At 37.6% G+C, this 12,230-nt stretch overlaps 2 protein-coding genes across 6 annotated transcripts; one reads left to right on the forward strand and one right to left on the reverse strand.

Moving 5' to 3' along the window:
- Window positions 1-652: 652 nt before the first annotated feature.
- LOC122019722 (transcription factor GTE9-like) lies at window positions 653-8,647 on the forward strand. Of its 5 annotated transcripts, XM_042577214.1 has the most exons (12): window positions 683-789; window positions 4,050-4,118; window positions 4,547-5,644; window positions 5,776-5,818; window positions 5,890-6,015; window positions 6,098-6,159; window positions 6,258-6,279; window positions 6,405-6,464; window positions 6,550-6,659; window positions 6,804-6,870; window positions 7,996-8,105; window positions 8,169-8,647. In XM_042577214.1, the coding sequence occupies exons 3-12, from the start codon at window positions 4,904-4,906 to the stop codon at window positions 8,430-8,432; spliced, it is 1,605 nt and encodes a 534-aa protein (XP_042433148.1). In that variant the 5' UTR covers window positions 683-789; window positions 4,050-4,118; window positions 4,547-4,903; the 3' UTR covers window positions 8,433-8,647. The 5 variants fall into 5 exon arrangements, with proteins under 5 accessions (XP_042433145.1, XP_042433149.1, XP_042433146.1 ...); XM_042577211.1 differs by lacking the exon at window positions 4,050-4,118 and having other exon boundaries at window positions 653-789; XM_042577215.1 differs by lacking the exon at window positions 4,050-4,118 and having other exon boundaries at window positions 653-789; window positions 6,098-6,156.
- Window positions 8,648-8,963: 316 nt separating this feature from the next.
- On the reverse strand, window positions 8,964-11,693 carry LOC122020514 (probable 5'-adenylylsulfate reductase 1, chloroplastic). The gene is made up of 5 exons (XM_042578471.1): window positions 11,407-11,693; window positions 11,033-11,327; window positions 10,064-10,412; window positions 9,519-9,977; window positions 8,964-9,429 (listed from the first exon to the last, which is right to left on the reverse strand). The coding sequence occupies exons 1-5, from the start codon at window positions 11,471-11,473 to the stop codon at window positions 9,199-9,201; spliced, it is 1,401 nt and encodes a 466-aa protein (XP_042434405.1). The 5' UTR covers window positions 11,474-11,693; the 3' UTR covers window positions 8,964-9,198.
- Between the last annotated feature and the right edge of the window lie 537 nt (window positions 11,694-12,230).

Raw genomic sequence — 12,230 nt, forward strand, 5'->3', positions numbered from 1 at the left:
TCCGATCAATTCTAAATCACCCTTTCACAAAAAGAGCATTTTGTAAATAAATAAAAATGTAAAATATTTTCATAATATTAAAATTTTAGCCGATTTGAATTTTTTTTCTTCATGTTTTCATAATATATTTTTAAGTATATTAATTTTAATTTAAAGTAATTCGAATTTTTCTATAACTAAACCGATAAATCTATATTATTTAAAAAATTTAAAATTTTAGTATTTTTTGAATGAAAAATTTTAGAAACTAATTGATAGTGTTGGTTAGTGATCTTATGTTTTATAATGAGTTTGTAAAAAATTTTATTAAATATTTAAAAAATAAAAAATTTAAAAATGTACTATTCTCGATTTATGCTATTAAATTTAGATCCCGAAGCATAATGCATTAAAAATATTTTAAAAAATATATTAATTTTAATTACAAACGAAACTAATTGATAAACATGAGGGGTATTTCATAAATATGGTATATATGATTTGGATATTATCAAAATTAGATGCGTAATTTAATTAATACTGAAATGGTTCTGTAAAATGACGTAAGATTTTAGCAGGTTTAAAACAATATCTAAACTTTGGGGGTCATTTTAAACTTTTCTCAATTTATCAATGTATTTATTCTCCAACCTCACGTGTTAAGCATGTGTCTCCGCTTCTCTATCCCCACCCTCTCCTGGGATAGCGTAATAAACACTCCTGGCCGAATCCTCGGTCTCCGACGCTCTCTCCTCGCCGCTCTCGCCGCGGGCGAACGAGGTCCGCTTCGCCCTTCCCACCGAATCCAAAGTGAGTCTCGCTATCTCTTCTTCGCCCTCCTTTCCGTCCATTGTATTCAATCTTTGGTTTCCATGCTTGTAAACCGTGGAATATCATCGATTTCTTGGAGTACGATCAGTGATTCCCTAGGTTCTTATCTGTTCTTTTGTTTTTTTTTTTAAAAAATCTTTTTGCCTTTTGTCGTTAATGGTATATTTGATGCCTCTTTTTTCCGGACGTTCTTGGTTTGCTTCGAAAATAGGGTTTTAGGAAGCCCTAATTTTTGTCACTCGTTTTTCAATCTTTAAGTAGGTTCAGCTAATCTTGGTGTTTCTTGTGTGGAAACATCTTGATTTCTTTGATGGACTGCAACTACAGTTCGTTGAAATTGCTCTTGTTCTTTAGGTCGCCAAGATCTTGATTGCATCTATTGTTTCTTTCCTGATGCATGTTAGTGACAAGAAAGTATCATGCCTAGGTATAGGACTGGGCCAAGGACCGACGAGTATAGTAGCGAAAATTGCAATCTGGATCTTAGGATCTTATGATCAAATTGATTGAACTCATCCAGTTCTCAAGTAGGATTTCAATTGGGCTAGGACTTTATGAACCTACAATTTGATCGTATGCCTATTTCTCATTCCTATATAGGATTTTGGTCCCGACAATCTTTAAGTAGGTTAGCTAATCTTGGTGTTTCTTGTGTGGATACATCTTGATTTCTTAACTGAAATGCCTATCAGGAATTCCTGAGGAAAGATGGGTTGTTTTTCTTCAAGTGTGTAGATATATCTGCTCCAACTAAAGGAAGTAGTGGTAGATTGATACTTTGAGAATATCTTTAATTGGAGTTGTAATTTAAAATGTTATCATCCTTTAAAATTGCTCAAGTTCATCAAGCCACCAAGATCTTGATTGCATCTATTGCTTGTTTCCTTGATGCATGCTAGTGACTAGAAAGTGTATCAAGCCTAGGTGTAGGACTAGGCCAAGGACCGATGAGGATTGTAGTGAAAATTGCAATATGAATCGTAGGATCTTATGATCTGAATTGATTGTATTGATCCAATTATCAAGTAGGATTTCCATTGGGCTAGGATCTTTTCTATGCCTATTTCTTATTCCCATATAGGATTTTGGTCTCGCCAATCTTGACTAGAGAGAATATATTTACATTCAATTCAACATTTTAAAAATTTACATAGGATAAACCGATAAACAATTTTTTTTTGTACGCGTCATATCATTTGAAAATATTTTCAATTATAAGGCTATAAGATTAATTTTATTTATTCTTCATAATATTGGAATGATATTGTTTAAAATGTTTGTATTAATACTGTATAATGGAAGTTAATATGTATAATAAATTACAAATGTCAAATACATTCTAAAATATTTTAATTTAATTGTTGGATCATACAATCCTATGGTTTGGACCATAATTTGTTGCTAGTTAGGATTTCAATCTTGGCAATTGCTGATGAGGTCTAGGTTTGGGCCCAACAACGATTGAATAAGAGTGAGTTTGCTCGTTGACTCTCACAACTCACTTAAGAGTGAGTTTACTTGTTACAACTGTACTTTGCCCAAGTGTTTTTCCTTTGGTTAAAACCTCAGTTTATCGGATGCACTAACCCACGATTTGCTTCACATGTCATTCTTCACTCGATCACTTACATAGTCCATCTTTTGCAACTCTTGTTAAAGCTACCAACTTAATGCTTCTCATCTTGCAGTCCATGTGCCATTTTTCACTCATTCACTTACATAGTCCACCTCTGGTAGCTCCCAACAAAGTTTTTTAACTTAATACTTTTCGTCTTGCAATCCCTTGGATGTCACATATTATCCTTATCTGGTCTTCATCCTTCCCCGCCAGCACTTCTAGCTATCCAACCAACGCAAACATAGTTGTGTCAAGTTAAAGTCCTTAACCTTCATGTGCGCTCTACCAAGTCCCTGCACAATTTCATCCACACATTAGTAGCACAAACAAACTTAACTTAAATTCCTTGCCAACATATTAAAACTCCTTGGTCAAACATGGGCACTTAAAGCACGATTGCACTAATAAATCGCCAGTTTACTTGTTGGCAGTTAGGGCAAACCTAACTAATGTCAATCGACTCAATACCTATTTGGTCGAATCAAACCCATTTGGTCGACTTAATCATGTTCAATTGGATAAGATCACATATGTTAACAGATAGTTGAATGGTTGACTCAAATCCATTCCAATTGACTCAAATGGATAAGACTGCCAATTTATATACTTGCTTTAATCAATTCAAACAAAATTTAGTCAACAAAAAGCAATCTAATTCTGACTAGGTATAATTCAAGCCTATTCAGTCAACGGAATATGCTCAGAGACTTTACTTGCTTATGCTTTTGTAAACCTACGTAAAGCTTTGGGATTGAGCTTGACATCAACTCTGACGAGAAACTCATTGTTCGTTAGCCTAAGGCATTCAACAAGACAAATAGCTCAAAAATACGAAGCATAAGATTAGAATTTTTACATAATTTGACAGTTCATTGTCTTTAGATTTCCACATTGTTGCAACTTTATATTGCTAAGAGTACACCTCTCGTAGAGAGGTCCCAAATCCTTTGGATACACCAAACCCTTAGCTCATTCTGTATGTTATTCTTCACTATGCCATGTCTACATAGGTCACTTCTTGTGTCTATCATTAAAGTCATCAAACTAACTTCATGCTCCTCATCGTGCAACCTCTCAGATGTCCATACCATTCTTCGTCAATCTCTAGTTAAACTCTAAGTCGTCAACTCGAACAGCATGGCCGCACAAAGTCAACTAAGATGATTCGACCTCATTGAATCACAATCTCCTCAAGCTTTATAAACATCCTACTAAATTTATATAAACTTCATGCACATGTCTTTTGCATATATCAAAATATTGCGGTTGAACCTGACCACTTAGGCCGTGATGGCACTAACATGTCTTAAACGATGACTTGATATCTTGCTTTATTATTTCTTGACTGGAAACAAATTGAAGGAGACTTGATGCTTATAGCATTAAACTCAGTTTTTAGAGTAATAATCATGCCATTTTGAATCAATCAAACAATTTGGGCCTACAACATACACTAGCAATGTTGAATTTAAGAGCTTACTTGGAAAGAATTGCCATTAGACGTGGAAGCTACTGTGTGTTCCATTCACTTCATTATAATCTTGAACTTGCCTTTTATATAACCTACATTTTTCCTATGGAGTATATATTTATCTATTTCCTCTTTTCTGTTCAAGAACAGATTCTGTTGTAATTTGATTCCCATAGTTCAGCAGCTGCTTTCCTTCAGAAACAAAAGTACAAGTATCAGGTTTTCACTTGAAATGATAACTCGGAGTTGTATTTGTTTTTGTATTTAGAACTGATAGTTTCCCTTCTTTAACATATATTATTCTATATAAGTTATAGTTCTTATAAGTTATTCTTGAGCAAGTTGTTTGTTAACCCCTGATCTTGTGTCTAGAAATCACAGGCAGAATTTTCATATGAAGGATGCACTTTATGTTAACTTTCTATTTAAGCATAAACAGAAATGAAAGTAATATTTTAGGTCATTCTCATCTTCTTACTTGTTTCACGATATAATTTAGTTGTGACTCTTCGACCAGTTCTGCTTTCTATATACATGTGATTGAGTTGTAAACTCTTTATGCCTCTATGGACACTATTTGGTCTTTGATGTCTACTTTATACAGAGGAGTGATTGCAAGTTGTTTAGGTCATCATTTTATTTGACAGGGAAACAGTTAATCTTTTGGATGCTACTTCTTAGTTCTTTGAGCTCTCTGCTATGCGTCTTGCTGGAAAAGTAGTGCTAAAAAAGTTATAAATGAATCTTATTCCTGTGCATTTAGTTCAAAATTGCAAAGAAGAGAGAGAGAGAGAAGGCTGTATCAAATTCTGAAGAACGAGCTAAAGAATCTGGACCTGAATGTGCATCTGAAAGTGTTGTATCAATCAATTCCTTCTGCAGTCCTTTGCAGCAACCATCCTTCACTTTGGAGAATCAAGCTGTATTGGGAAAGAGAAAAATAGTGCCTGAAGACAATCCAAAGTCTTAAGGACTGTGACGAGTACTCTAGCAACAAAATAAACATGGTGCCTGAGAAATCTGATACAAGATCTGCCATAACAGGTGTATCCAAAGGGGCCGCACTAGGAATTTGGGATGCCAAAGATGAAGGTACATGTGAGAAAATGGATTCCACCAAGACTAGGGAGTGTGCTATTACTTTGAAGGTGCTGATGAATCATCCTGTTGGCTGGGTCTTTAACCAACCTGTGGATCCAGTGAAACTAAAAATTCCAGATTATTTTTCTATTATCTCCAAGCCAATGGACTTGGGTACAATAAAACATAGACTTGGAAGCAAGCAGTATTTGAGCACTTCACAATTTGCAGCAGATGTAAGACTGACATTTTCTAATGCAATGCGGTATAATCCACCTGGAAATGAGGTTCATATCATGGCTAAGAAATTAAACAAGATGTTCAATGTGAAATGGAAATTATTGGAAGCAAAGTGGAAAAAAGAAAGTATGGATATTCCACTATCAGTGACAAGTATCATGGAGAGAAAGCAAGATCTCCAGAAAAGGTCCAGCACAATTTCTTTTTTGAAAAGGACCATGACATCTGCAGAGAAACTTAAGTTGAAAAAAGAAATATCAAAATTATCAGTAAAAGAAGTGCCACCTCGTTTGCTTACTCTCCTTCGAAGCAAACATATAATCAAACAAGTTAGAGACTTAGGTGAGGTAGACGTTGATCTGTTTGATGAAGGGACTTTATGGGAGCTTTATCAAGCTACAAAGAGTTGTTTTGATGCAACTGAGGTAATAAGCTGTTTGTGTCTCTAATTATTATTATCATGCCCAAGTTTCTCTGTTATTTTTTTACACAAGTTGGTTGTTTTTTTTATTTTCAGTATAAAACAAAAACTAAAATATTCCCATTTACTGAGCAGATGAAGAAATGTGCCGGTCGACCACCGCAAGATTCTTACAAAGGTGTGGCTGTCAGTTCTTTTGACATCATCTTCACTTTGGCTCATTGAAGCTAATTGAAAGATCTGATGTAGGCACACATGATGCTGTACCTCAAGCTAATCTTGTTGATAAGCCCATGAGCCCTTCAGCCTGCAAGAGATGTGTAAACAGGCCCACCTGCAATCCTTGTAATCACTTCAGTCGACCATCATCAAGCGGTGAGTTTCCAGTTTGTTGGAATCTCCATTTTATTAATTTTTTATTATTGGTCTTTTGACATCTTTTATTTGATTGGTTTAGAACTTGGTTCAGAAAGACCTTCAGGAGGGCATTTCTTTCCTCATTCACCTACATATGATGTAGTATGAATCTGCCACTTGGGTTAATTGATTTGTCACTTCTTTTAACAAATCAACTAATGATTTTCTTGCCATACGTTTTTATTAACTGCTGTCCACAGGATTGTAGAAGAACATCAATAGGTATGCATATTGATTTTCCTAATCTCGAATTCATTATGCAAATTTTATAATCTTACTTCAAGGGTGTCTCTTTGCTTGAGTTTAAATCGTGTATCCATATTTAGGCCATTATGTGGAACTTGCAGGTGTTGATCTCAGAAAGAAAGATACTGTACACTCCCATCCTCTTCCTTTAACTACACCTGGTATTGTTCTAGAAGGTTCCAATAGATTTCCTTCTGATTTTTGTGCTCTTCTTAGTCTTATTTTGTTTTTCTTCCCATCAAGCAGACATTGGTTTTCCTTATGAGGAACAATGGTCGCCAAGCAAAGCTCTGCGTGCTGCATCATTGAGGAGCCGTTTTGCAGACACTATTCTGAAAGCTCAGCATCAGTCACTTGTAAACGCAACTACCTTTATTCTTTTCTAGATTTTCGGATGTTTTAATTTTTCTTATTTTTCATTTTGTTTGGACTAATGTAGAATCCTACCTTTTGAAAAGTTTGATGCATTACTTGGTTGCTATCTACAAAATTTTCATTAGGGTGAAAAGGTGGACCCAGTTAAGTTGCAACAAGAAAGAGAGGAGATAGAAAAGCTACAGCAACAAGGTAAATTTTTTAAAATAAATACTTATGTACCTTTCCTATGAAAGACATGTAGATTAAGATTCATTAGCAGCCTCCATTTACCTTCTAAAATTCTACTTCTGTAACATCTTTTTTATTTGTTATCTTAATTTGTATGTTTGAGTGAACATTAGTGTCCGTTTATCTTAGAAGATGGAAGATAACTTACATGATTAAAACAATTTTAGAAAAATTTTATTAGTTCTTTTTTTTTCTATTGGTTGGTGGTGCTACATGGGTAAAGCTATACCGTCTTCTCCCGTAGCTTTACTTGCAAATGAAGGAGGGTGACTTGTATGGGAGTTTTGGTACCATATTGTGTCGTGTCAATATAATTTTGATATTTTTTAATATTAAATATATTAATTAAAAAAAATTAACTTAAATATTAAATAAAATAAAATAATAATAATAAAAAATGTGTGATCGCAGCACCCCGTGATCACCTCCGTGGGCTCACGAGGGTATTGCGATCCCATGCCGCAAGGTCACAGAGGCTTATGTGATCCTGTGGTGACCTTCGTAAGATCGCAAAGGTGACTGCCGGATTGTGAGGGCGCCTCCATCCCACGGCAGCCCACGGTGCCAGTGTTGGGCGGTGGGTGTGGGCAGAATGATAAATTTTTTTCGTTTTGTCTGCACTAGATGAAATTTTAAACTTTGGTGACTCGAACCTTGGTTATTCGGGGATGACGGACCAAAGGAAAGAGGTGCCCCTCATAGAGGGGAAGCTCGAGATAGTAGGGGTCATGAAGGAGTGGGAGAGAATTTCTTTTCTTGTTTACAGCGGGAGTCTTTTTCCTCTGAACTGCCCATATATTTTGTTGACTAGGAAAAAAAATTCATCAACCATAATTTTTCATCATGCCAAGTACTAAAATTTCCCCCAAAAAAATCAAGTGTAAATCATTTCCCCATAAAATTAGTGTATTTTCAATTGGCTTGGAAAAAAAAATTCCATTGACGGTCATTTTCAATGGCACCAAATACTGAAAAGTTCATGAAGTATTTTTGGTGAAATATACTATCCCTTTAGTGTAGCTTGTTTTTATTTGGTGTTTTTTCTTGTAAAATTCACTCTTGCAATCGTCCTATTCCTTGGAACAGAGAAAGCCAGGATCAAGGCAAAAATTAAAGCCGCCGAATTCGCAGCAAAAATGAAGGCAGAAGCCAAAGTGAAATCTCAAAGAGAAGCAGCACGCTTGGCCTTGCAAAAGGTATATTATTAGGAACTTCGAGTAATTTCACCTGTGCTACATTTACACCATCTTTTGTGTCAGATGGAGAAGACTGTTCAGATCGATAACAGTCATTTACTACAAGATTTAGAAAAATTTGGCTGGTATCTACCGCGCCTGTCTGATATGCCTCACGAGAAGTCCTACAATTTCGTTCTTGATCGTGAAGTACCGCCGCCTTGTCATTCGAATCCATTGGAGCAGCTGGGCTTGTTTATGAAGAAGGATGACATTGACGAGGTCGATGACTGGATCTCGGAAACTGCAATTGCCGATGTAGAGGAAGGAGAAATATATTTCGGATAGTTGGTAACAAATGAGAGCTCTCTTTTATTTTTTGATAGAAAATAATATGGCCATACATTTATTTCTTTTTAGAAGAATGCTCTACTGGTCAGGTGAAAAGGGAAGGAAGTGCTGTCATTTAGGGCGACTATGATTTTATTTTTTGGAGGTTACACGTTCGGTTGTCTTCGTCGTCACCATTGATAATGCTTTGAAAAGGCTTAATTTCAAGGTGAGTTATGCTGAAAAAGAGAGGAAAATAGTTGAGGGTTTGTAAAATGTTATATATATATATATATATATATATATATATAGTGCTTATTGTGTAGATTTATATTTGATACGATAGCTAGCTTTAGTTTTCTGTGTTGTTTACTCCTTGTAATACAGGATGAAGGAAAGCTCATTACAACAAAACACTATGCAAATATCAATGACAATTTTATAAGAATTTACCATATAAATGATATTTAGTGATGTATATTATAGTTATAATAATATTATATCATATTTATAATAATAATTTACTCTACCATTTCAACCTTAAAATCGTTGTCAAAGCAGAGCATGGATAAAATGAAGTAGGCAGTGGGCGATCACCCACAAATTATGTATCTGGCAACAATGAAGTTGCTAAGTAACATACTACCACCACTCGGTGGCAACCACAATCTTCTATATCATCATCAGAGTTCGAGTGTCGACACTCGAACAACAGCTAGGATCCAGCATAACACACAATCTAATACAACAAAAACTACTGGCAAAAGACTAGGAGGGGGGTTCATCATCTGAGAGCATTCACAAATGCTAGGAGCGACTCGACGTCCCGCTTCTCCGACGGATATTTGATTGGTTTAGACATCGTCTTTGGGAAAAACAAAATTGTAGGGAAGCTTTTCAGTTGCAGTTCTTCCTTTGCGAATGGCTTCTGATCACCATCAGCCTGGAACTTTCCTACTTTGATGCCCGAGCCAGAGAGTTTCTCCGCCAGCTCCACGTACGATGCTTCCATCGCCTGAATTAGAAACCAAACGTCAGTCAGTGATCGCTACCTTGAGCTAACATCGTGAACTTGATGAAGAAAAGTAGACCAGTGTTTCTTACTTGGCAGAATGGGCACCAAGGGGCATAAAGGACGACCAGCCATGGCTCCTCTCGCTTCTCGAGTTTCAGCAAATTCTCGATGCCAGGCCTGCTGAGATTGAAGATGGTGTTCGTCTCAAAGATGTCTGGTATTCCACCAACACCGTTAGATGTTACGACTCCATTGCCATTGGCAGCCGAAATTCCTCCCTCTTCCTTGAGGTTTCCCTTGTGGAGTCCACACTCCTTGGCCTTGGCATCTTCCCACCACCACCTACCTTCACGCTCATGCTGACCCGGCAAGACTGGTCTTGTGCAGGGCTCACAACCGATAGAGACGTACCCCTGTGAGTGCAATGTGTTTACAGGAACGTCCATGGTTCTTAGGAAATTCCACATATCTTTTCCATCGACATTTGCGACAGGGTTCCACTTTATCAGGCTACCGAGACCATCGACCCCTTCAAACACAGGGTCAACCTGTATGCACAAACAGATCAATTCGATAAGTTCAAACTCTGATCAGAACAAGCATGTAGCAGATACATCAAACACAAAGTGATTACCTGAACAACAGGGATATTGGCTCTGGTGCCAGGGGATTGATCCTTTCTCTGCCCAGTGATCCACGCGCGGAGGCCTTTCAGCATTCTCCTTAGAGGTCTCACCTTCCTCACCCGGCAGCATTCCTGGTGCCCATCTTCGTAAAAGGAGAAGAGGCCTTTGCTTCTGACAAGGGCATGTACTTCCCCTGCATCAGGAAACATGTACTCGATGTTGATCCCGTAGTGCTTCTCTACGGTATCAAAGAATCTGTATGTCTCAGGATTCAGCCTCCCGGTATCAAGGCTGAAGACTCTAAATGGCCGACCAGTTAATTTTGCATATTCTATCAAAGCTACATCCTCTGCTCCGCTGTTTCAAAAAAACTCCCGTGTCAGTTACAATCGTCTGTCTAAAGGTTTTCAAAAACGAGAATAATCTATGCTTCACACAAGAGCATAACAATCAAAAGCAAAAGATTAACCTTCTTATGCTTATCCAACAAATTGTTATCCTGATTCACCTTAAATCATAAATAAACAAATCATACTTTTTTACGGTGAAAGACCTTAAATCATAAACAGACGCATCATGCTTTAAAACCTTCATATATACTATAGTCTTCAGCAAGACAGCTGGGGAAGAGGACTCATTGAAAAAGTCGCCTCTATGCATTCTCAGCTCTTAACCAAGGTGATCTGAATCTAAGAGTTCTTCTATGCTGCCTGTTTAATCTCTCAAAGTGTTTGATTTGTTGGTTTACAGACATTCTCACCCCTGCCTTAAAACTTAAATTGCAGTATCATAGTTTATCAAAAACAAAAATATGAATTAGAAGGGAAAATAATGTTGTTAGTGCAAACTACAAACAATCAAACAAGTGTTGTATTGAATTTCATAAATAGTACGCTTGTGTAATTCGTGGTAAATTCAAACACAATCAATATCCAAAACAAAACCAGATCAGTAGATAAGAAATAACGCCTCTTAACCTGAAAGCAATGGCGATTTCATTGCCGAACATCTCCAAAGCCCGATCTATGATCTCCAGCGGAGAAGCGATCTCGAGCTCCTTATCCAGCTTCTCATAATCGACGGTGTCTTCCTCTCCCACTGCGGCGCCGGACGCTTCCACCGCCGCCGCGGCGCGGACGGCCGAATCAGCTCTGTTGGTAGGCTCCAAGGCACGGCACGGCCGCGCCAGCATCAGCCGCCCCCTGGGACGGACGGGAGCTGCCGCCGCCGCCGCCGCCACAACCGATGCATCCTGCCGCTTGACGGATCCAACTACATAGATCCGACAAAAAAAAAATCAAGAGTTTGAGAAGAAAAGAGGGAATCCACGAACGCACAGAGGCGCACGTACCTGACGATTCTCGGGAAACGATCGAATAGGAGGAAATGGAGCTGGGGAAAGCGGTAGCAGACGCCATTGTAGTAGCGAAATCCCTAAAAAAACAAGGAAGAAGCAGGGTTGTGAAGCTCCTCTGTTTGCGCTCGTGCCACGGAGAACTGGATGGTCGAGGGAGGAGTTAAATAGGAATTCGCCACGGAAGAAGAAGGGCGGTTTGGATTCAATGAATCTGGACGGAATTGCGGCCGATGCCCACTAGGGCATCCTGCGGCCGTGCTCGTTTTCGATCTGAGAAAGGCGACCTTTCGAAAAAGGCAACACCACAAGCTAATTTTTTTAATTATTAAAAAATAGGAAAAAAAACGCAGGGATATTTCGCGGAGGCGGACGAGGAAGAAGGTCGGACCCGTCGGAAGGTAAAATGCATGGCGTAAGTGCTTAAGTGGACCGGCAATTTTATCAAAGGACACCTCTAAATTTGCCAATTCTCTTCTATACCCCTGTCGTTATAAGTAAGGTAAATATATTAACGTGACGTTTGGTTTACGAGTTTGGGAATGAAAAAATGGATTCATTCCTAAACTTTATGTTTTGTTGATGGAAATGAAATCAAAATTTTGAAATGAAATCCAAAAACTTGGGTATGGATAAAACCCACCCTCCTTTGGGTTTTGATGGAATAGGAATGTGAATTAAGTTTTAGACAAAAATATCCTTAGTATATGTATTCAATTTTTTTTTTAATTTCACTCACTCTCCTTATTCTCTCTCATAATATTTTCTCTCTCCTTATTTTATCATCACACTTTCTCTCTCAGCATACTTTCTCTCTCCTC

This window comes from Zingiber officinale, chromosome 9A (assembly GCF_018446385.1).
Source record: "Zingiber officinale cultivar Zhangliang chromosome 9A, Zo_v1.1, whole genome shotgun sequence".
Classification (NCBI taxonomy): Eukaryota; Viridiplantae; Streptophyta; class Magnoliopsida; order Zingiberales; family Zingiberaceae; genus Zingiber; species Zingiber officinale.